We start from the raw sequence: 23,356 nt of genomic DNA on the forward strand, positions 1-23,356 counted from the left end.
GGGTTCAATCCTTGGCCTAGGAACTAGATCCCACACACCATAAGAAAGAACCCGCCTGCATGCTGCAACGAAGATTGAGAATCCCAACCAGAGCAGCCAAACAAATATTTAAAAGATTTAAACGAACAAAGCACACAAATAAGATCATGGAATATATCTTCTCAAAATCCTCCCTTGGTTCCTATTTACTCTAATGAAATTAGTTACCTAAGCACTTGAAACCACCCAGGCCCAACTACTTCCTGTCTCTACCCGGGCCACCTCCCTACTCTGGAACCTTCTGAGGACACAGCTGCCTCAAGCACTTATTACCGCTGCTTGGAGACCACCTTTGTGCCCAGGGATTTGCACGGCTCGGGCTTCCCAGATGGCGCAGTGGTAATGAACCAACCTACCAATGCAGGAGACACAGGTTCGATCCCTGGGTGGGGAAGATCCCCTGGAGGAGGAAATGGCAACCCACTCCAGTGTTCGCGCCGGGAGAATCCCATGGACAGAGGAGCCTGGCGGGCTAGAGTCCACGGGTCACAGAGTGCTGGCCACGACCGAGTACAGACGCACCTTGCATGGCTCACCCGCTCATTCACTCTGAGTCTACTCTAATGGCATCTCCCAACAGAGGCCTTCTCTCCCCACACACCTAAAAAGACGCCTTTCCCTCCCATCCCTTCTAACATTTTATTCAGCTTTACTTTGCTCTGTAACATTTTAAATTTGTGTAACGAATATCTTCCATTACCGGAATGGGAGGGCCACGGGTACCAGGCCTGTTTGGTTCGCTGCTGAGTCATCAGCCTCCAGACACACGCGGGCACGTGGATGCGTGTGAACTGAGTCAATGCTTTTCGCCTGAATGTCGTTTCAACTCCCTGTTTCCACTCTTCCCCACACACCCAGGACAGTGAACAGCTCACAACAGGAACTTGTTAAACTGATAGTGAAAATCCCAACCACTGTACCACCTACAGAATCACTACCATACCACACACTACAGACTCCCTGATAGGTTTACAAAGAGAGGCCTCAAGAGAAAAAAGAGACAAATCTTCCATCTAGAATACCCACTCCCATACCTGGGAGGAGAGTACTTTCAAAGAAACAGCACCACACTAGTTACATAACAACTGTTGTTTGGAATTCTCAGAAAGGAATGTGTAGGTCATGGCATTGTGACCTTTTTCCCAGAAGAGCAGTAGCCTTTCCAGTCAAGAAAAGCCTTTGTGTAAATACCTTATAAAGGGTGCAAGAATAAAAGCACATCAAGAGCGTTCTGATGCACTGGTTGTACCTTTATTAATATGACCTCGTTCACTAATAGTTCCGTGATGCAAGGTTACATACAGTTAATGTCTGCATTGCACATCTAAGGCTATACAGCAAAAGAACCAGAATTAGTACAAATACAAGAACTATATTTACATTCTGTATACTCAAGCTCCGAACGTCAGATCATATTTACATAATAAAACATGAAAATGAAAATCCGAAATTAATAATGTACATTGTTGCTAATGTGCTCAACTCCTTCCCTGGGGAGAGATCAGTTTGCAAAGTCTTGGTTCAAAAAGGCCACTTATGCTTCACGGGTCTTATGGTTGTGCACGAGGAGGGTGACGAGACCCAAAGTCTCGCGGGACAAATGCTTCAGACCACCAAGTTGGGGATGACTCATAGAAGGCTGCTGGGTTCCTCAGGTGAACTGATGTCAGGATGTGCAAATGAAAAGGATGAACTTGAAGACGTGAAAACAACACGCGACAGCCAGGGTTTGGCAAGAGACCAATATCAGCTAGGACTTCCTATCTGAGCACAGGCCATTTGGCTGTGACTCTGTAACATGAAATTTGTATCAACTCTGATTCCTTCCTTTAAGTGATCAGAGGCTTTCCTAAGATTTGATGGGGCTCAAATTCAAGTTTCATAAATGGCCTTTTGAACAACAGCAGCAGGGAGCCTCTCAGCCGATCAAGCCGTTTATTTACTAAGGAAACCCCAGTCGATCCGTTTCTGCTGCACGGTCGCGGTCTGGCCGCACCTTGGTGAAGCGTCACAGGCCACGGGGGACAGCTGCAGCGCACAGGAGTTAGAGCCCTGTTGAAAATACATTCAGCGAACCTTCTGACAGCAGCAGCAGGATTAGTCTCTTCTTTTTAAAGAACAGGTTAACAATCACAGTTTAAAAAGGGAACCAAAAGGGAAAAACGAAGGACCCACATCAAACAAGAAACAGACAAGCCCTGATAGAGAAGCCGAGTGGAGCTGGGATGAGAGGTGCCAAGTACCGATAGGTGCTACGAGCGCATCACCTTGCTTTTCCAGTTCAATGTGCAATTAATTACAGCTGTGTAAATATACAAATACCTTACAAAATTAAATATCCCTGTAAATTAGACAACAAGCAGCAGGCAATAAAGACTTTGCTTTGATATATGTGCCAGGAGAAGTCGTTTTTACTTTAGGTACCAAAAGATCTTGCAGTGATTTAACTGATTCCCTCATCTTAAAAGAGCTGAAAAACCCCACTGAAAGTGAGCAGTTTTGTAAGTTCTATACAGCTAAAGGGGAAAAAAGTAGTGGTTTCTTGGCAGAAATCATTTCCCTCAACTTTCCTCACATTATAAAAATGGACTGGAATTCAAGTTCCCACCCAGCTGCCAGAGGCAGCCCCTCCCTGCGCTGGTGGCCGTGCGCGGGCTGGCTGACCCCGCAGAGCCCAGCCCAGGAGCTGACTAACCCCTAGGCCAGCGCAGAGACAAGGAGGGTGCGGACGCCGGTCTGGTGGAAGCCGTGGGGCCGTCTTTTGCTCTGACAGGAGTGAGGACATGGGGAGGAAGGAGACGGTTACTCTTAAATAGCACTCATTTCTCCTTTGTATAGTGTTTTTCCTTGCTTTGTTGTTATTATTCTGCTTGCTTAAAAGAGTGCATTAGGGGAAAAAGAAAACACTACCCCAACACTACCTTAAAAAGTAGCTTCCTTAAAGATTTGAGTTCTTTCACTTTTCCTCTTCCACAAAAGCCTCATAATTCCTGCCATAAATTCCCTCTCAGAGCTTGAAAGTGGGGATGGGCCTACCTGGAAAGGGAACATCAACTCTTGCTCCAGCTTTAATCTGAAAACAGGCCCCTAGAGAAGAGGGGACCCTGCGGGGGCTGTACAGGTGAGCCATGGCCGCGGCCCCCACCGCCTCACCAGGCCTTCTGACCTCAGCCTGTCGCAGTATCTGACATCTCAAAGCAAAGACTTTCCCAGTCAGTTTTGTTTAAGTGAGAAGCAAAACCAGGTCATGTCAGTTTGTGACTTGATTTCTTTCTCCCTCCGCTTCCCCACCTCCTTCAGTCACAGACATGGGTCCTCCTGTCAGACTTTAACAGCAGCAGCATCCATGACCTAACTCAACGTTAACTTCCGAATCTCATCTTTGTTCCCTGAAATTACTTAAATTTCAGCCCAGGAAGCTGTCTCTAAGCACAAACAGACCCTGGGTTTGAGTCAACACTGGAAGGGCATATTGTGCCCATTAGATAAGAAACCTCTAACTACGTTAAAGTCTCAAGTACCACTTAGGAAACAATTAACATTAGGGTTAGTGACCTATGTTTCATTTAAGGAGAGGAAGAAAATTTAAAAATCTGCTACAGTTTTTCTTAATAATTTTTCAGGTAAGGCCATAGCCTTTGATTACTCTTCTTTCTCTTGTTCAGCTCTCCAGTGACTTCCTTTTCCTCCTCTTTGCAAAGTAATTTTGAATGAAGCCAGAAGATAAGCCCCAGCAGGAAGGCGAGGCCACAGTCTGGGTGCTGACACACACACGCCTGCCCAGCACCCGTTCTGAGGAGCGCATGGGCCCTTCCCCCTTGCTGCCCGAGGGTCAGTGCCGTCGAGACTGGGGACCTCCAGTCTCCACAAAGTGGGAGCGAGCAGACACTTTCCTGATCGCCTGAGGGATGGTGAAAGAAAGGTGTGAGCGAGGGCGGGAAAGGATGGTAGAGGACATCCCCAAGTCAACTGGAAAGGAACCGAAGTACCTGGAGTCTCCTCTCCTGTTCACTCCTGGGACACTCACTGCAGCTGGAAGAGGAAGCGCATCTTCTGCCAAGGCCTCTGGCAGCAGGTGAGCCTGTTCTGTCACAGCAGGAGGCTGTGGGCAGTGGGCTCCTCTCCCCTCTGGCAGGATTTCCACAGAGGAGACAACCAACTATGTCTGGGACCAGGGTTCAGGTGGAACTGCTTCTCTGCCCCCAGGTGTCCTTCTGCTTTCAGTGGTATGAGGCAGTCTGTTATAATCCTGGGGTCCAAAAAGCAAAGCCTGCCACTTTCGCTTATTTATTTGTTCATGGAGGGAGACAAGTATCACTGACAGGATTTCCCACTGGACGAGGATCACTGAAAATGGCCACTGGATTCAGAGGGAGGCTTCTGAGCGTATCTTATTGTTGTTCAGTCGCTTAGTCAGGTCTGACTCTTTGTGACCCCATGGACTGCAGCACGCCAGGCTCCTCTGTTCAACTGTATTCCTAGAGCTACGTTTCTTTGATCAAAGGGAGCTACGACCATCACCAGGTCACTACCCGTCCTTACCATAATCATGACGATGACAAAGACCATCAGATTCATCACCAGGAAGGCAGACACACCCTCCTGGTGGGACATCGGTGCATGACATCATGGCAGGAATTCCAAACTGAGCCACCATCATTACTAACGCCCAGAACAGAACTGGGACTCAGAAGAGGCTCCCTCCCAGTGAGACAAACCACTCGAGGAGCCCTCCTGTGAGGGAAACCTCCGGACCACCACTGCCAAGGCCTCAGAGCCTGTGAGACCCACTGGCAACAGCCCTGGCTCTTCCCTTCTAACATGGTCAATAGCGGCCACTGTCCCAAATCTGCTGAAAAGTCCCTCTCTTCTCTCTTCCACTATGTTAAAATTACATAGCTATGTTCTAAATAAGCCCCAACTTCAGAGAATACACCTTCCCATGTCTAAGCTCACTACAACCATTTGTTTCCCTGAATGGAAAATGCAGGGATTAGTCATGGCAACAAGCAACAGAAAGGGGAAGGGTAAGATTTTTCCCCTCGGGTTCTAAAAAGACTAGATGTCTCCTCCTTTAGTCTCTAAGCCACCCAAGAAAAGTTAAAATTATATCCCAAACAGAGAAAAGAAAGTAGTATTATGGTGTCTTGAAAAACAGACAGAGATATCCAAACAGCAGCACAGATGTCAGAGGTCATAATGGGGACCTATCATACAAAAGGAAGCCAAAGTACACCAAAAAATAATTTGGATCTCCTTGGGGTTTTTGTGTGTGTTTGTTTGTTTTTTTCCCCACTTTTGTTAGGCCACATGCTTCTAACAAGATTCTCAGCACAGGAGAAAAGAAAAGAGTACAGAGCAATGGGGATGGGGACCAGGAGCACTAGAAAAAGTGCTGGACGAGAGGGACGAGTAGTCAAGCCACAGGATCACACACAAGAGTAACCGTCAAGGATCACAAAGAGAATGAAGGGAAACACTTTCTTTATCTCTCGGAAGGCGGGTGAGGGTGCTCGGCAGTCGCCTAGTACTTCGCTTGGCTTGGGCATCTGCGGGAGAGTTTTGACCTGCAGACAACAGAGGGATGAGAGGATGAGACAAACACAGGGTTGGAAGCTGGGATTCAGAGGCCCCTGCCCCGTAGGTCTGCTTCTCTGTGCCCCTCCTTCATGTCCTTCATGCTCCCATCCTGCACTGCAGGCCCAGTCGTTAGACCCCTGGACAAACAGGCCAGCCAACAGTCCTCCTCATCTGGGGAGCCTGGGACAGAGGCCCCTCTCGGGGTCTGAGGTTGGATCACACAGCTGAACACTGGGGACCATTAAGGTTCTCCCAGTCTTTCCTTTACTCAGTCCCACAGCCTCTAGCTGCAGCCCCCTTAAGAAGAACAAGTCGAAGCAAGAGATTAACTGGGTTCAAATGTAACCAGAGTCCCTGAGCCCCTCAGGACACCTGATGACCTATGCCCACACTCACACTCCTATCCTTCCTCCAACTCAAACGTGTTCATAACAAGACTTCCTTTCCTGTTTATGTTGATGTCCCTGGAACCAACTGCCAAGGAGAGAAAGGAAACACAAGAGCTTCTTACCGTATTGTGCCAGCAAGGAGAGGGTTAAAGGCGTACAACCAGTCATTCACGTCTTTGTCGTTGAGAGCCTGCAAAAGGACCCCACGGTGCTTGGTGCACACAGCAAAGGTGTTTGGTGTCTGAAAGAGACCCAGGAGAACAAGAACGTTCCTATGGATACTGAACACGGCGACCACCGGCCACATTCAGAGGGCACACGGCCCTTCACACAGACGGTTCAGAGACACCAAACACAAAAGAGAGATTGTGTACCACACGACAGGGTTCAGAACTCAAACGGGCAGGCCGTGAACGGCAATGAACAGCGGAGAGGGCAGGACTGACCTTCACCATGGCCTGCTGGTCCTCGCTATACTCCACCTGGGCTGTGGACAGGTTAATGATGCCCCGCTCCACAGGGTCTTTGTCGCTGTTATAGATGAAGACGTAAGGGCGACGGACCACGACGAAATGTTTAGCCCAGTTGCTGGACAGGGGCTCCTTGAAATGCAGATATCCTTTCTTGGAGACCACTGAGCTGAAAGGACAGGTCAGCAGAGGTTAGTCCCTCAGAAAAACAAAGTGATCATAAGCTGAAGGCCATCAAAACAGACTGAGGCCACATCCCTAGGTTGAAGGAAACAGGCAATGATCTATTTGGCAGGCCGTGCCAGGTGAGGGGGACAGAGATACACCTGGCGCAGAACCCAGTCCCATTCCTGCATCCCAGGTCCATCTGCATTAGACCTGAGCAGAACAGTTGGAAGTGAATTCCCGCTAATCTGTCTTCTAATACGCAGCATCTCTGTTCCATACAGTACTCACCCTGGTCTAATTTCTTCAATATCTGGAACAAGATTGAGAAATTCATTTTTTCCTGCTCGGGCCAAATAGGGCGTTTCCACAGGTGGGACAATCTGAAACTGTTCAAATTCTGGGCAGGGACTAGAGGCCCGGGAATTGGCTTCTGGGGTCCTTGAAAAGAGACACAGGTTAGGAAGAAAGGGGGTACCAAGAGCTTCCATGAGGTCAATGCACAAAACAATGCTTCTCCCCAAACACCAGGGACCCTGCCAACACCAGGTCCTCAGAGCCTGGCTAAGAAGGCAGAGCTGGCATCCAAAAGGTAATTAATCCCACATCCACTGGGTGTCATCCTTCGGCAGTTATTAACAAAGGAAATTCTCACTGATGACCAGCGAGTCTCTCAGTCTCCCCTCTTGTCTGGAAGCCCTCTGAACAGAAGGCTGAGGAGTATGAACACCATTCCCTGGTATGCTCCTGCCTAGTCCCCAGGCGACACCTGGGGAACCACCTAGGGCAGGGGTTCTCAAGGTGAGGTCCCTGATCAGCAGCATCAACTTCACTTGAAAAGAGTGTTAGAGATTCAGATTCTCCAGCTCCAGCTCAGACATGTGGAATCAGAAACCCTGGATGGGGCTCAGCCATCTGGGCTCTCACAAGCCTCCCAGGTGGTGCTGATGTCTCTAAAGTCTGAGAACCACTGCCTGAAGGACCAGTGGAGCACGCAACAAATGAGAAGAACTGGGTTCCCATGTGACTGTCTGGAGCAAAGCTGCTGTGAGAGACAATTCCTGCGCTCTGTGCTGTTACCTTTGTAGAGCAGCTTAGTCTAATCAATTGTATCTCACTAACTCTAAAAACCCCATTTTTCTCACACTTCATTGTTCCTCAAATTGGGATGCATCTTATAATTGATGGCATGTCACACTGCAGTGACAGTGCTTTGGCTTTCTTGCACACTGTGTGTTAAGTCACTTCAGTCATGTCTGACTCTTTGCGACCCTATAAACCTCTGCCTTCCAGGCTCCTCTGTCCAAGGGATTCTCCAGGCAAGAATACTGGAGTGGGTTGCCAAGCCCTCCTGCAAGGGATCTTCCCAACCCAGAGACTGAACCCATGTCTCTTATGTCTCCTGCACTGGTAGGTAGGTTCTTTAGCACTAGTGCCAACAGGGAAGTTTTTCTGGTGGCATATAAAAATAATGTCTTACAGTTGATGGCAGTGAAATTCAACTAAATCACCCTGTTGTGCTGTTTTCTGCAGCCCACTGGAAGCCCACTTCCAGTACTGATACAGGAAGACAGACAGCTGGATGATAACCAGGTGCGTTCGGATAGGTGAGCATAACGAATGGAGACAGGGCGGAGGAGACTGATGGCAACTGCACAGCAGTGATTTTAACGATTAAGTCTTGAGACCTAGACTTGGTCTCTATTACTCTTACCTATATATTTGGCTGTGTCATTAAAATATTTTTTCCAAAGTCATTTCAAAATATTTTTCCCTAGATGGGGCTTCCTGTGTCTGCTATGAATGGGGAGACAACCGGGGTTGTGAACTGAAGAACAAATCAAGCAAAGGGGGATGAAGAAGAGGAGTCAGTGATATGGTGCAGAGATTTAGGAAGGTGTGATATTCAGAGATGGCACGAGCACCTGCCAAGCCACTGTGACATCCAGAAAAGGCTCCCACATATCTCCCAGAGCTGCCTGGGAGATGGTGCTGCCCTCGGCTGGGAGCCACTGGGCGAGCAGAAGGTCGGCAGTTCCCTTGGTTCTCTCGGTGAGGTCCGGGTACTTACTTCTGATCCAGGGAGTTGCTCCTAGCATCCACCAGAGAGGGGCAGGTAGAGGATGGAGTGAGGGTGGAACTGCTCAGACTGGACACAGAGGGGTCCCGGCCGACAGGAGAGAGGTCAGCTAGCTGGAAGAAAGCAGAGCTTGCAAGTAAGGTCCAGGGCAACACGAGCACTCCGTAGTGAGGAGCTTTGGCAGCCAGGGACCTCACGCTCACAAATCTCCAGTGTTTCAGGCCTTGCAAGGAAACAATTTCTACAAATATTTTATGGCCTATGTGTCACAATAGGAATAAAGAAATTTACAAAAGAGGCAAGGCTTGCTTTTTCTATTTATAAAATATGCCTATGTTTTATACTGCTACAGCCTCCTTCATTGACAAAGACCCTGTTTATGCATGCCAAGCATTGAGAACAACAAGTACTATTCTAAGAACATGGCAGAGGCCCTGCCCTCCTGAAACTTACATTCTAAGTGGAGAAGGCAGAGAATCAACCAATCAACAAACACTTTAAGAAGTGTCAGGCAGGGATCAATGCTACAGCAAAAGAGAAAGCAGGGAAGCAGGTTAAAAAGTTTCAGAGAGCTGCTGGCTTCACAGAGGATGGTTAAGGGAATTCACTTCAAGGAGGCAATATCTAAGCAGAAAGATGAAATAGTTAAGGAAGCCAATCATGGGACTATCTGGAAGACTATTCCAGACAAATGAACAGGCCGTGTACACAGACCCAAGGCAGAAAGCCTGGCATGCTAGGGAAGAGCAGGAAACGGGATGATGATGGAAGGAGAGTGAAGCAGAAGTTCTCTCAAGTGTTCACCTCACTACCTATAGAGAGCAACAAAATTTCATGCCACTAAGAAACTCAGAACTTGCTGTGCCCTGCCATATAATAACGTATCACCCTCAACAGAATATTCTTCTGCAAGGGATCCAGGGAAAAGCCAAATGTTTCCCATCTGATAATTGATTTAAGAGACAGAGAAAGAGATATGTTCATCTTTAGAAGTCAGTGTTCTGACTGAAAAACTAAATAAATAAATGCAGGAGGAGGTATGTCAGACATCCTCAGACATAACACCAGGCCCATCTCAAGCCACCGAAAAGCAGCAGAACCTGAGGACAGGAAACAGGAGCTGCTCACCTTGCAGTCACTGATGCTGCCGTGCACCTGGCTGAATTCTCGGTTGAAAGTGTGGGTGAGAAGTTGCAGGCACTAGGGAAGAGAATGAGAAGAGCAAGTTTTGATGGTTAAACAAAGCCCTGAATTAAAGCACAGAGGGAAAATAACATGCCAAGACCCACAGTGGAGCTCAGGTGCTACTCAAATAACCTGGGAAATTAGCTAGGAATATAACAAGGGAAGCCTTGGACCTGCCTAATAAAGATGATAATACGAGTGGATAAAAAGCCATTCTCAAAATTGCAAAAGTGAATTACTGCAAACACCACAATTTAAAGTGTTTAAGAATGCAATGGCATCTCTAATTCTCAATTTGTGTTGGTACTAAAAGGTATGGAGATTTCTAGATGATATATGTTCCTAAATCATCTAGATGACCATTCGATTACTGAAACAATTACAGACTCCCTCTTATTTTTATATTCCATCGTCAGCCAGTTGCCCAGACCCACATGCCTGATGGTCATCCCAAACAAGCCCTCTGCCCGCTCCCATGGTATCTAGTCACAAACAATGTGGATTCTACCTTCCAAACATCTCTCTCACGATTCCTCTTCATCCCACATACTCCCACCATAGTTAAAAAACTCTATCATTTCTCATCTGGATTATGGAAATAGAGAATTCTTTCTGCCTCCAGTCTCCTCCCCACAAATGTAGCCTCTTTATTACTGCCAGAGCAGTCTTTCTAAAACACAAATACCCGTCTGAAGCACTCCCAGATCATTCCCAGAGCACTCTGCATGCTTCGCTCCAGCACTCAGGCTCTTCGTGACCTGGCCCCTGGTCTGCTTCCCCAGCTCCATCTCCTGTCCCTCTCCTGCGCGGATTCCCTCACACTGGCCATGCAGGACATTGCTGGCTCTCGTCTGTGTGTCCTCCCAAGGTCAGCTCACGAGTGCCCTCCTGGGCAGGCCTCTCCTCTGCCTCCCACAGCATTTCAGATCACACCTCTATTAAAAGCTGGCCACCCACTCGCCTGTAAACTTATTAAGGGTAGAAATTAAGTCTTCTTTACTCCTATATTCACCGTGTCAGCACCTGAATCAGAGGCCCTCAAAGAAAGATGAAAATGCAAAAGAGAAAACAGAAAGACCAGCTCACAGAGCCTCAGGGGGGAAGTGCTCAGCAGAGACAGGGAGTCCCACCTTAGTAGCCAGCTCTTTCTCTCGGTCCACCAGGCTTTCAATGTCTGCTGAGTCGTAGCCACTGCTCTCGCTGGGTGTGATGGCACTTTCAAAGGTGGTGGTTGAGATTTGAGAGGAGATGCTGGTGGAGGTGCTGAGGGTCCCACTGCTGAGACTGGGGGACAGTGAGTCACTCAGGGATTTGGGGATGCTGTCACCCAGTCTGTCGCGGAGCAGCAGAAAGTGGCGGGTTTTCTCCACCTACGAACAACAACAGTACAGCCTCAGCAAATGCAAGCTCATCAAGGTCTTAATAAGCAAAGTATTATATCATGCCTCCACTGTGAAGGAAAACTGCCAAGCCCTGGTCACAGGCAGCAGCTGAGCATAAGATGATATTTGGGGCATCTCACCCAAGAGTTTGCCTGCGCCTGCCTCCCCTCCAGTACCTCGTGCAGGAGCTCCAGCTTCTCCAACTCCCACTGGTGCTCTAGGATGAGGCTGTCTCCCCGGGGCCGCCAGCCGGCCAAGTTCTCCTCCCCCCGCACGTATGCCACTGAGGTATCCAAGATTTTCCTTCTCCTCCGCTGCATGCCTGAGATAAGAGGAAACCACTTTTTTTTCTTCCCCACAGAAAAACCCAAGTCTAATTTTAGTGCAAAAGGAATGAATAATTCATACATATGGCACACTAGGACAGTTGTGTCTCAAGATACATGGGGTATTATAATAAAAATGGATCCCTTTTGTGCCAAAGCAACTGTCTGAACTTCTTTTAAAACAGAGTTTTATATTCTTAGATAATTATGAAGCTGGTAATGCAACTTGAGAAAATGCTAGATATTATGTTAAGTGGAAACACAGAGATTAAATAGTCTGCACACTATTGGTTCAAATATATAAAAATACACTCAGAGGAAAAAAGTGGGAAAGGACTATAGGCACCTCCCTCATGTTTCATGGCTCAGTCAAGGTGACCAACTGGTTCTGCCTCCACTATTTCCCGTTAATTTTTTAAAATGTTTTACTGGTTTCAGAAGTTCATGACATTGTACAGGAGACAGGGATCAAGAAAAAGAAAAAGAAACGCAGAAAAGCAAGACGGCTGTCTGAGGAGGCCTTACAAATAGCTGTGAAAAGAAGAAAAGTGAAAAGCAAAGCAGAAAAGGAAAGATATTCCCCTTTGAATGCAGAGTTCCAAAGAATAGCAAGGAGACATAAGAAAGCCTTCCTCAGCGATCAATGGAAAGAAATAGAGGAAAACAATACAGTGGGAAAGACTAGAGATCTCTTCCGGAGAAGGCAATGGCACCCCATCTAGTACTCTTGCTTGGAAAAACCCATGGATGGAGGAGCCTGGTAGACTGCAGTAAATGGGGTCGCGAAGAGTCGAACACAACTGAGCGACTTCACTTTCACTTTTCACTTTCATGCATTGGAGAAGGGAATGGCAACCCATTCCAGTGCTCTTGCCTGGAGAATCCCAGGGATGGGGGAGCCTGGTGGGCTGCCGTCCATGGGGTCACACAGAGTCAGACACGACTGAACTGACTTAGAAGCAGCAGCAGAGATCTCTTCAAGAAAATCAGAGATACCAAGGGAACATTTCATGCACACATGGGCTCAATAAAGGACAGAAATGGTAGGGACCTAACAGAACAAGAAGATATTAAGAAGAGGTGGCAAGAATACACAGAACTGTACAAAAAAGATCTTCACGACCCAGTTAATCACTACGGTGTGATCACTCATCTAGAGGCAGACATCCTGGAATGTGAAGTCAAGTGGGCCTTAGGAAGCATCACTATGAACAAAGCTAGTGGAGGTGATGGAATTCCAGTTGAGCTATTTCAAATCCTAAAAGATGATGCTGTGAAAGTGCTGCACTCAATATGTCAACAAATTTGGAAAACTCAGCAGTGGCCACAGGACTGGAAAAGGTCAGTTTTCATTCCAATCCCAGAGAAAGGCAATGCCAAAGAATGTTCAAACTATCACACAACTGCACTCGTCTCACACACTAGTAAAGTAATGCTCAAAATCCTCCAAGCCAGGCTTCAGCAATACGTGAACCGTGAACTCCCTGATGTTCAAGCTGGTTTTAGAAAAGGCAGAGGAACCGGAGATCAAATTGCCAACATCTGGTGGATCATCGAAAAAGCAAGAGAGTTCCAGAAAAACATCTTTTTCTGCTTTATTGAATATGCCAAAGCTTTTGACTGTGTAGATCACAATAAACTGTGGAAAATTCTGAAAGAGATGGGAATGCCAGACCACCTGACCTGCCTCTTGAGAAATCTGTATGCAGGTCAGGAAGCAATAGTTAGAACTGGACATGGAACAACAGACTGGTTCCAAATAGGAAAAGGAGTACGTCAAGGCTGTATACTGTCACCCTGCTTATTTAACTTCTATGCAGAGTACATCATGAGAAAGTGCTGGGCTGGATGAAGCACAAGCTGGAATCAAGATTGCCAGGAGAAATATCAATAACCTCAGATATGCAGATGACACCACCCTTATGGCAGAAAGTGAGGAAGAACTAAAGAGCCTCTTGATGAAAGTGAAAGAGGAGAGTGAAAAAGTTGGCTTAAAGCTCAACATTCAGAAAACTAAGATCATGGCATCTGGTCCCATCACTTCATGGGAAATAGATGGGAAACAGTGGAAACAGTGTTAGACTTTATTTTGGGGGGCTCCAAAATCACTGCAGATGGTGACTGCAGCCATGAAATTAAAAGATGCTTACTCCTTGGAAGGAAAGTTATGACCAGCCTAGATAGCATATTAAAAAGCAGAGACATTATATTACTTTGCCAACAGAGGTCCGTCTAGTCAAGGCTATGGTTTTCCAGTGGCCATGTATGGATGTGAGAGTTGGACTATAAAGAAAGCTGAGCATTGAAGAATTATCGCTTTTGAACTGTGGTGTTGGAGAAGACTCTTGAGAGTCCCTTGGACTGCAAGCAGATCCAACTAGTCCATCCTAAAAGAGACCAGTCCTGAGTGTTCATTGGAGGGACTGATGTTGAAGCTGAAACTCCAATACTTTGGCCATCTGAAAGTCCCTGATGCTGGGAAAGATTGAGGGCAGGAGGAGAAGGGGACGACAGAGGATGAGATGGTTGGATGGCATCACCGCCACAATGGACATGAGTTTGGGTAGGCTCTGCAAGCTGGTGATGGACAGGGAGGCCTGGCGTGCTGCAGTTCATGGGGTTGCAAAGAGTTGGACACGACTAAGTGACTGAACTGAACTGAACTGGTTTCAAATTTAAAAGACATGAAAGTGAAGTGAAAGTGAAAGGCGCTTGGTCTTGTCCAACTCTTTGCGACCCCGTGGACTGTATAGTCCATGGAATTTTCCAGGCAAGAATACCGGAGTGTGTAGCCTTCCCCTTCTCCAGGGGATCTTTTCAAACCAGGGATCAAATCCAGGTCTCCGACATTGCAGGTGGATTCTTTACCAGCTGAGCCACAAGAGAAGCCTAAGAATACTGGAGTGGGTAGCCTATCCCTTCTCCAGTGGATGTTCCCCACCCAGGAATCAAACTGGGGTCTCCCACATCATAGTTGGATTTTTTTTACCAACTGAGCTCTCAGGGAAGCCCTTAAAAGACATGAACTTACGTTAATTTAAAAATTTCTGAAGGAATTCTCTAGACACTGTAATTAGCTGCTATGGGACTTAGATTCATACTCAGAATCTTCCTTTTATCTCCATTCTTACATGTGGGCCTCAGTCTCTTTTCCACATATTTTCTCCAAAATGATTCAAACTTACACTAAATGTTTTGAAAAACCCATACTTTTGTCCCTGTTCCAGTTTCACAAACATGGACACGCAGAGGGCTGTTTAAGGCCACCACAATGGAGGAATAACAGCTTTCCACAGAGACATAAAAAGGGACACAGAACAAGCTCAGCTTAATATTAATCATTTGTCTTTCCATAGCATAGGAGGTTCAAATTCTAGTTTGATGGTACCTGTAAAGTCACACTGTCAAGTTATCTTTGGGGCTAAGGGAGGAAGGGAAATGGTTCTGAAGTTTTCCAAACCAAATTCACTGTAATACATTTAATTTTTTTTGTGAGGGGGTGGGGAAGGGGTTCATGACTCAGGGCTTGTAGGATCTTAGTTCCTTGACCAGGGACTGAACCTGGGGCCATGGCAGTGAATGCACTGAGTCCTAACCACTGGATCACCAGGGAATTCTCATAATATGCTTGAATTTGTTATACTGATAATATTCCACAGCCTAGTAACAATCTGTTCTATACAGTTTTTATAACTGTATAGCATGTCATAAAGCAAACAGTGTCGTAACTCAGAAAATGGTAACTCCTACCATCACCACCAAAGTGGCTTGTAAAATATAACTGGTGTCTCAAAAACGTATATCCATCCTGCATGGGTCGGATAAACTTTTGATATAGTGTACTGCAGTCAAATGCAAAGGTAACTCTCCCTTCCCTGATCCACAGAGCTTACCTGGACTTCCTGTGTCTGCCATTTTGCATAAACTGAGTTCATAAATTCCAGTGACTCGATTGCTATGTAAATTAAAACAAATAAACAATTAATTTCAAACAGCACAAAAACAGGAAGAATCTCAATTCTCTCTGCTTAAAATATTGTCTCCTGTGCTGGAACTGCAACCCACCCTCAGATGTCTGCAAAATTACAGAATCTCTCATCAGTCGCTGTTCTTCTCCTATTGTGAACTTAGGAAGAAACTGAATGACAAACTGGAAAATGCATAATACAAATGCGAAAATTGAATTTTGCCTTTTCTTACAAGAAAGAAGAGATGAAGGGGTAAAGGTCTGAGTAGAATGAAAATGATAAACACCAGCTTCTAGGGAGTGTGCTTAGGAAGGGGACTGAAACTTCTACTGCATTAGTAACCATTTTTAAGCTCAGTGGTGATGCACAGGTAGTCACTGCATTATTCTCAATGTACATTTATGTATCTAAAACAGAAATAAATCTTAAGAATAAGAACGTCCCAACAGTAAGCTGTTAGAAATAATAATAATGACATTTAAAACAACACTCAGTCCCTACAACACTGTTGGCAAAGTGTTCACAATGGAACATGCCTTCCTTCCTTTACTACTCATCCATCTATTAATATTTTACTAAATGCCAACATCTACCTCACTGCACTCCAGGTGTCAGCTACCAAATGGTTTTATAGGCTGAGAACCCTGAGACTGCTCATTTGTATGGGGCCCACCAACCCGAGGCGACATTTCCAAAGCTTACGAGTCTGGTGACTTTGAATAGCCACTGCCAAAGAGGCTGCGCAGCGAGCGTGGCGGTGAGATCTTGGCGTCCCGGGAGTAGAAGACCATGCACACGTCCTTGGTGATGACGGCGGGCTGGATGCAGTGATCCAGCTGAAAGCAGATGGAACAGCTATGACCACAGTCTGGGCACCATGGCATTGAAAAGCTGGTCCCAGACGTGGTGGGTGGAGGACTTCAGCTCTACCAACAATTTATTTCAACAGAAAATCAGACAATATGTGTAAGGTCAGGCAGTATTCCTTGTAGGTGCATTTACTTTTCTCAAAATTTTTTCAAAGTTTTTTTCTGTAGGCAACGGCTGATACTTATTATTTGTCATATGCCCAGCACTGTTTGCCTTAAATCCCTTTTCGTGACCTCTCAACAACCTTCTTAGGTAAATGCTATTAATACTATCATTACCCTTGTCCAAGAGATGAGGAAACTGAAGCACAGAGGAGAAATTACTTGTCCAAGGACAGGAGGGCAATTAAGTGACAGCACAGGGAACCTAAACTCAGACAGGCTAGATCTAGCATCTGCGATGTTAGCCACTACTAGGCTCCATCCACAACTTCTAAAAACAAGAGGCTGTTTTCTTAAAATTATGCATTCTCTGATGGATGGGGACTAGGCTACTAAAACTGTGAATAAAATAGTTATGCGACTTTTTGGTTAACTGGAGACTGGGAACAGAACCTAATGTAACCAGAGTAGTTAGCGAAGTATAATATAGTAAGTAACTTAAGGATGAGCTGGGAAGATGAGCTGGGAGAAAGGAAGACACAATCAGTCACATCGTTCCTCCCCATTTCCTTGTTGTAACCTGCCCACTGTGCAGGGCTGGCAGGTCACGGTAACTCAAGTTGCGGGTTCTCTCACCTCCAGGTAGGCCGACAGGGTCATGTAGATCTTTTCCCCGTAGGGTGTCACTCGGTTCAGAAGGAGGGAGTTATGGAGGGAACTATCCCAGACGGCCTCGAAACGATAGAAGGTCCTACGGTCGAAAAGGCAAGAGGGGTCACCTAAAGCTGCAGGTACCTCAGTGCAGGTACTGCCACAGTCGGAAACGCTGTAGAGCCCTGAAGTCATCTTAGCCAGGTAATGCCACAATCAGAAATGCTGCAGAAACCACAGTGACCCACAGTTCTAACTTCCCAAACTCTGTCAATAGAGTAGAACCTTCATCTCCTGGGAGAAAAAGGTCAGCCTCCAGCCTCTTTTCTCCCTGCCTATAAGCATCAACATAGTGAGATCAATCAAAAGAATTAAGATGAAAAGCAGAAATGAGTATGGACAGAAACTAAAATAAGAAAGACTAAGTGAGCTCCTCCGTGAGTCAGTGACCAGGGCAGGAAATAGAGGATCAATCGTTTGAAGCAGCCTTCTTCATGTGTCAATTCCATCCTGGTGAACCTCAGAAACATCACACACACATCTAGGAGGACTGATGAGAGAGACAGCATAGAGAAACTTGTTTTAAATAAAATATGAGGTTATTCTTAGCTGACATTTCAGTAAAAGAAAATGATTTTAGTACCAGAGCTAGCCAACTACTATTTATCAGTTTTCCAAAAATCCACATAAGAATCTAACATTCAAATAACAACTATAAAAAAAATAACAACTATAAGTTTGATTATTTAATAAACACCCATAAACTGATTTTGTAAACTGTCCTAATACCTTTCTTTTTTCCTCCCAGTAAAAACACCATAGCCCTTACTTGACATTAAACCTTCTGGTTCAGCAGGTCTTACCTGAAACACCATCCTGAGTTCAACAGCAGAGTCAGAGATCACCTCCCAACTCAATCCCCGAGAGAACTGTCAGGGAAAACACCTTGTCCACCCCTGAAGAGTGGGCTGTCCAGCACCACGCTCTTTGGACATAAAACACACCTCACCTGATACAACTGGAGTTTGTGCACTTTATTCCCTGCTCAGTATATTCCACCTCGCTCCTTACCAAATGGTAATCTCACTGCAGCTGTCTTTTCTAGATGTTGGCAAATAGTTGGCATATCTTCTCTCTAAACACACCTCTGTGCTTGTTTCTCCAGAAATAATACAAGAAAACAATACTTCTAAATGAATTCCATAACCACACCTCATCCTGAGTGCTAGTGTTTGAAGCCTGATGATTACATCTTGTAGCTGCTTCTAGAAGTACAGTTGTAGTCATACTGAAGTACAGTTGACCCTTGTCCAACAGGGGGTAGGGAGCTGAGCCTCCATGCTCTTAAAAATCCATGTATAAGACTTCCCTGGGGGTCCGGTAGTTGAGAATCTGCCTGTCAACACAGGAGACATGGGTTCCAGCCCTGGTTTGGGAAGATCCCACATGCTGCAGGGCACCACAACTACTGAGCCCGAGTGCCTACAGTCTGTGCTCCACAAGAGAAGCCACTACGGTAAGAAGTGCGAATCGCAACAAAGAGTAGCCCCTGTTCGCCCAAACTAGAGAAAGTCTGCGTAGCAATGAAGATCCAGAACAGCCAAAAAAGAGAGAAAAATCTACGTACAACTTGCCAACCATGGATCATGGAGTGCTGTGGTACCTACTACTGAAAAAAATCAACATGTAAGTGGACCCACACAGTTCAAGCCCGTGTTGTTCCAGGGTCATCAGCTGTACATGATACTCTTGCAAAGATCTAGCTCTTAAGGTAGTGCATAAGGGGTCAAGAAAATTCCCTACACAGGTACCAAAGGAACAGAGAGACAGCAAGACAAAGATGGACGAAGCAACCAAGCGACCCAAACAGCAACCACGGAGGATGATACAAGGCCCTCCCCTGCCCCTGGGCTCACCAGAGAGCCCTTTATGCACCCACAGAACCCTGTTTTGATCGAATCTAAACTTTAGCTTGGTTTAAATTTTAGCTTCTGACATTGGGTGGTGGAATCCATTACTTCAGAGGAGCCACCTGAGGGCTCTGTCCTCGAGACGGCTCTTTTATTGCGTCCCAGTGTCTGCCAAGGGACCTGGAATGGGGCCTACCTGTGGCCCTGCAGTCTGGGCCCGCCTGTGCTGAGGTGAAGTAAAGCCCCTTTGTAGGGTGATGGCGTGTGTTACCCTGGAGACACCGGACAGTTCCTAGTCCTGCTGCCTGGACCTGTGACTCATTAAGAAATGAACCAGAACTTGCGCTTCCTGGGGCCAGGATTTATGGTTCATGATTCCCTCTCAAATGAGACAAGTGTCCTGAATGAGTGTGCAAAAGCCTCTTCACATTCCTATTGTCTGGTTTTCATTTAACCTAAAGAAGAAATTTCTCTGATAGAAACTTGGCTAACATAGAAAAATTCTTACATCACTAAAATCTCCCTGTATTGGGATGGGGAGAAAAAGGTGGGTTTTTTTTTTTTTTTCGGTTTGATTTGTTTGGTGCTTGGGAGTTACGGCTGCACATTTTTTTCCAAAATACTCACCAAGGGTGGCAGTTCTTGAGAAGAGGTCATACAAACTACAACCAAGATGCGTGAGTAATGTCAACGGACTCAAGCGAGCAAGAGAACTGGCGGTTAGAAACAGGGCTGAGTCCTAAAGCATGCTGTCTTGCATGGCTATAAGGTGGTCAGGAAATAACCCCAGGTTGGTTTCTCAAGGTATTTGAAACAAAAGCAGTGTGTGTTTATGTGCTGTGTGGGTGTTTCTATACATGCATCTTAAACAAACATTTAGCCTATACCGTTATGTGTCACTTCCTTCATTTTTCTTTTCTTTTTTTTTTTTTGAGTTTTAAAATATAAAACTTTTAATATTTGAGAGGTTTTGATCTTTTTTTTTCTTTTTTCTTTTTAATTTTAATATCTTTAATTCTTACATGCATTCCCAAACATGAACCCCCCTCCCACCTCCCTCCCCATAACATCTCTTTGGGTTATCCCCATGCACCAACCCCAAGCATTTTTCTTTCCTCAATCAGATGAAGAGAGAGATGGGAGGAAATTTCCTTTACTACCAAACTAGAAATAAATGAGACAAGTAGTCCTGACAGGACAAAGAGAAATGTTTAAAAATAAAAAATATTTCTCACAGACTCAGCTACCCAAATAACTGAACTGGTCTCTGATACTACACAGGACAAAACAAAGAAAAAGGTAAACAATCACAAAAGCCTGAGATTCCATATGAAATGAGGGCAGTAACATTCTACTTTGCAATGTGGAAGGGAAAACTTGACACGGCATAAGAATAAAATGAGCAGGTTTACTAAATGGAACGAGAGCATAATTATGAACTCTACAGATTACTCAAGAGCCTACAAGTGAGACTACACATGCATTAGAAAAACCTGGGGCACAACGGTGCAGAGTGAGGTCTTGCTCTATTCCTAGGTGGGTGCAAGTTTACATAGGGGAAAACTACTAGATTACAATAGCAGTCAAAGCAACAGAAGACATAAAGCATTCTGATAAAACAGAATCTTTATGTGCAAAAAAGCAAACAGAAAATACCTAGGAATATCCTTATCAAGAAAGAGCCTGCAAAAACATAGAAAAAACTTTCGTTAGTACAGCAAAAGTAAAAAAAATAAAAAAAGGAAAAAAGGGAGAGAGAGAGGAGAGAAAAAAACAGATATAAAACACATATTTGCTGACAAGCAAAGTGAATTCAAGTGGACAGTTAACGAATTTCACGGGACACAGTTTGATAAACGGCTTACAATGGCAACGTCCCTCTCCTGAGACGTTGTGTTAAGGAAATGCTGGACGTGGAAGGGAGACAGTTTTGATTAACTTCCCTTTAGGAGGTGATTTACTATTGGAAATGGTAGGAAGTTGCTGTGGAGTTATGAGAAAACCAAACCAATTAGGTAAGAGAAATGTAGGATCGGGAAGAAAAGGAGCAATGTCTTGTCAGCTGCATTCCGTTATCAATGGATCACAAGTGCCCTCTAATCATGTATACTTAATACACCCAACTGGAGCTCTGTAAGTTCAGCTTTAAACACTAAACCTTTAGGTAGAAAGAACAAAAGCTCTCTTAACCAAACTCCATTTAGCCACTCACCATATGAACTTATGCTCTTCACAACCCTAGAATGTAAAGACTGACATCCATTTCTCATTGAGCATTATTCTAAAATAAAGAGGTAGCTCATAGGCCCAGTGGAGAAGGAGATGGCAACCCACTTCAGTACTCTTGCCTAGAGAAACCCCAAGGACAGAGGAGCCTGGCAGACTACAGTCCATGGGGTCACCAAGAGTTGGACATGACTGAAGCGACTTAGTATACATGCATAGGCCCAGACAATTTGCTCCGAAGAGCTGAGTTTTGTGCTTCTCAAGTATCAGTAGTATTTGGTCCCAAACCTGTCTATGCAGTTGTGTTTGTTATTACAATGATCTAATTTAATTAAATATTAGATAAATCACTGAAACATAACAGCAATAAGAATGTTTGTTTGGTGTGAAACAAAACTAAGTGTGAAAACTAAACTGAATGTCTTTAAAAGACTTGATAATGGTGAGTTGTTTAAAAAAAACAGCTGTTCAATTAAGTTTGGGTGAGATAAATGTGAAAGAAAGAGGGAAATAAAATTTTGGTGATACATGATAAAAAGTTTAAAGGATTTTGCACTTTAGATTTTCTTCATAAGTTTCTAGTTCCACCAAACTGAAAATTATAGATGATAAATTATGGGTGTGGCTTTGTCACAAAGACAGTCAGAAGTCTAATAAATGAGCCTACAATTAAAGAAAAGGCCTTGGCCCTACAGCAAGAGCTCGACAAATTTATGTACATTTAAATACTTTAAAACACTGTATCTTTAAAATACTGTATCTTGTTATTATTCTTGACTTTAGCAACTTTTAATTTTTTTAATATTAATTTATTTAATTGGAGGTTAATTACTTTACAATATTGTATTGGTTTTGCCATACATCAACATGAATCCGCCACAGGTATACACGTGTTCCCCATCCTGAATCCCCCTCCCTCTTCCCTCCCCATACCATCCCTCTGGGTCATCTCAGTGCACCAGCCCCAAGCATCCAGTATCATGCATCAAACCTGGACTGGTGATTCGTTTCATATATGATATTATACATGTTTCAATGCTATTCTCCCAAATCATCCCACCCTTGCCCTCTCCCTCAGAGTCCAAAAGACTGTTCTATACATCTGTGTCTCTTTTGCTGTCTCGCATAAAGGGTTATCGTTACCATATTTCTAAATTCCATATATATGCAATAGTATGCTGTATTGGTGTTTTTCTTTCTGACTTACTTCACTCTGTATAATAGGCTCCAGTTTCATCCACCCCATTAGAACAGATTCAAATGTATTCTTTTTAAAGGCTGAGTAATATTTCATTGTGTATATGTACTACAGCTTTCTTATCCATTCATCTGCTGATGGACATCTAGGTTGCTTCCATGTCCTGGCTATTATAAACAGTGCTGCGATGAACATTGGGATACATGTGTCTCTTTCAATTCTGGTTTCCTCGGTGTGTATGCCCAGCAGTGGGATTGCTGGGTCATAAGGCAGTTCTATTTCCAGTTTTTAAGGAATCTCCATAGGACTGGAAAAGGTCAGTTTTCATTCCAATTCCAAAGAAAGGCAATGCCAAAGAATGCTCAAACTACCACACAATTGCACTCATCTCACATGCTAGTAAAGTAATGCTCAAAATTCTCCAAGCCAGGTTTCAGCAATACATGAACCATGAACTCCCTGACGTTCAAGCTGGTTTTAGAAAAGGCAGAGGAACCAGAGATCAAATTGCCAACATCCACTGGATCATGGAAAAAGCAAGAGAGTTCCAGAAAAACATCTATTTCTGCTTTATTGACTATGCCAAAGCCTTTGACTGTGTGGATCACAATAAACTGTGGAAAATTCTGAAAGAGATGGGAATGCCAGACCACCTGACCTGCCTCTTGAGAAATCTGTATGCAGGTCAGGAAGCAACAGTTAGAACTAGACATGGAACAACAGACTGGTTCCAAACAGGAAAAGGAGTACATCAAGGCTGTATATTGTCACCCTGCTTATTTAACTTGTATGCAGAGTACATCATGAGAAACGCTG

At 44.9% G+C, this 23,356-nt stretch overlaps 1 protein-coding gene across 14 annotated transcripts in view; it reads right to left on the reverse strand.

The window, feature by feature from the left end:
- Window positions 1–1,268: 1,268 nt before the first annotated feature.
- KIF1B (kinesin family member 1B) overlaps window positions 1,269–23,356 on the reverse strand; it is a 154,722-nt gene continuing 132,634 nt past the window's right edge. For all 14 annotated transcript variants that reach the window (XM_012187343.4, XM_004013733.5, XM_042257269.1 and 11 more), the window contains 11 exons: window positions 17,192–17,306; window positions 16,287–16,420; window positions 15,510–15,571; window positions 11,467–11,612; window positions 11,039–11,278; window positions 9,852–9,923; window positions 8,715–8,836; window positions 6,935–7,084; window positions 6,455–6,647; window positions 6,131–6,249; window positions 1,269–5,606 (listed from right to left, as the gene is read on the reverse strand). In XM_012187343.4, coding sequence (XP_012042733.2) covers window positions 5,564–5,606; window positions 6,131–6,249; window positions 6,455–6,647; window positions 6,935–7,084; window positions 8,715–8,836; window positions 9,852–9,923; window positions 11,039–11,278; window positions 11,467–11,612; window positions 15,510–15,571; window positions 16,287–16,420; window positions 17,192–17,306 — 1,396 coding nt within the window. In that variant the 3' untranslated portion in view covers window positions 1,269–5,563. The remainder of the gene's footprint in view (window positions 5,607–6,130; window positions 6,250–6,454; window positions 6,648–6,934; window positions 7,085–8,714; window positions 8,837–9,851; window positions 9,924–11,038; window positions 11,279–11,466; window positions 11,613–15,509; window positions 15,572–16,286; window positions 16,421–17,191; window positions 17,307–23,356) is intronic.

Source organism: Ovis aries, chromosome 12 (assembly GCF_016772045.2).
Source record: "Ovis aries strain OAR_USU_Benz2616 breed Rambouillet chromosome 12, ARS-UI_Ramb_v3.0, whole genome shotgun sequence".
Lineage (NCBI taxonomy): Eukaryota > Metazoa > Chordata > Mammalia > Artiodactyla > Bovidae > Ovis > Ovis aries.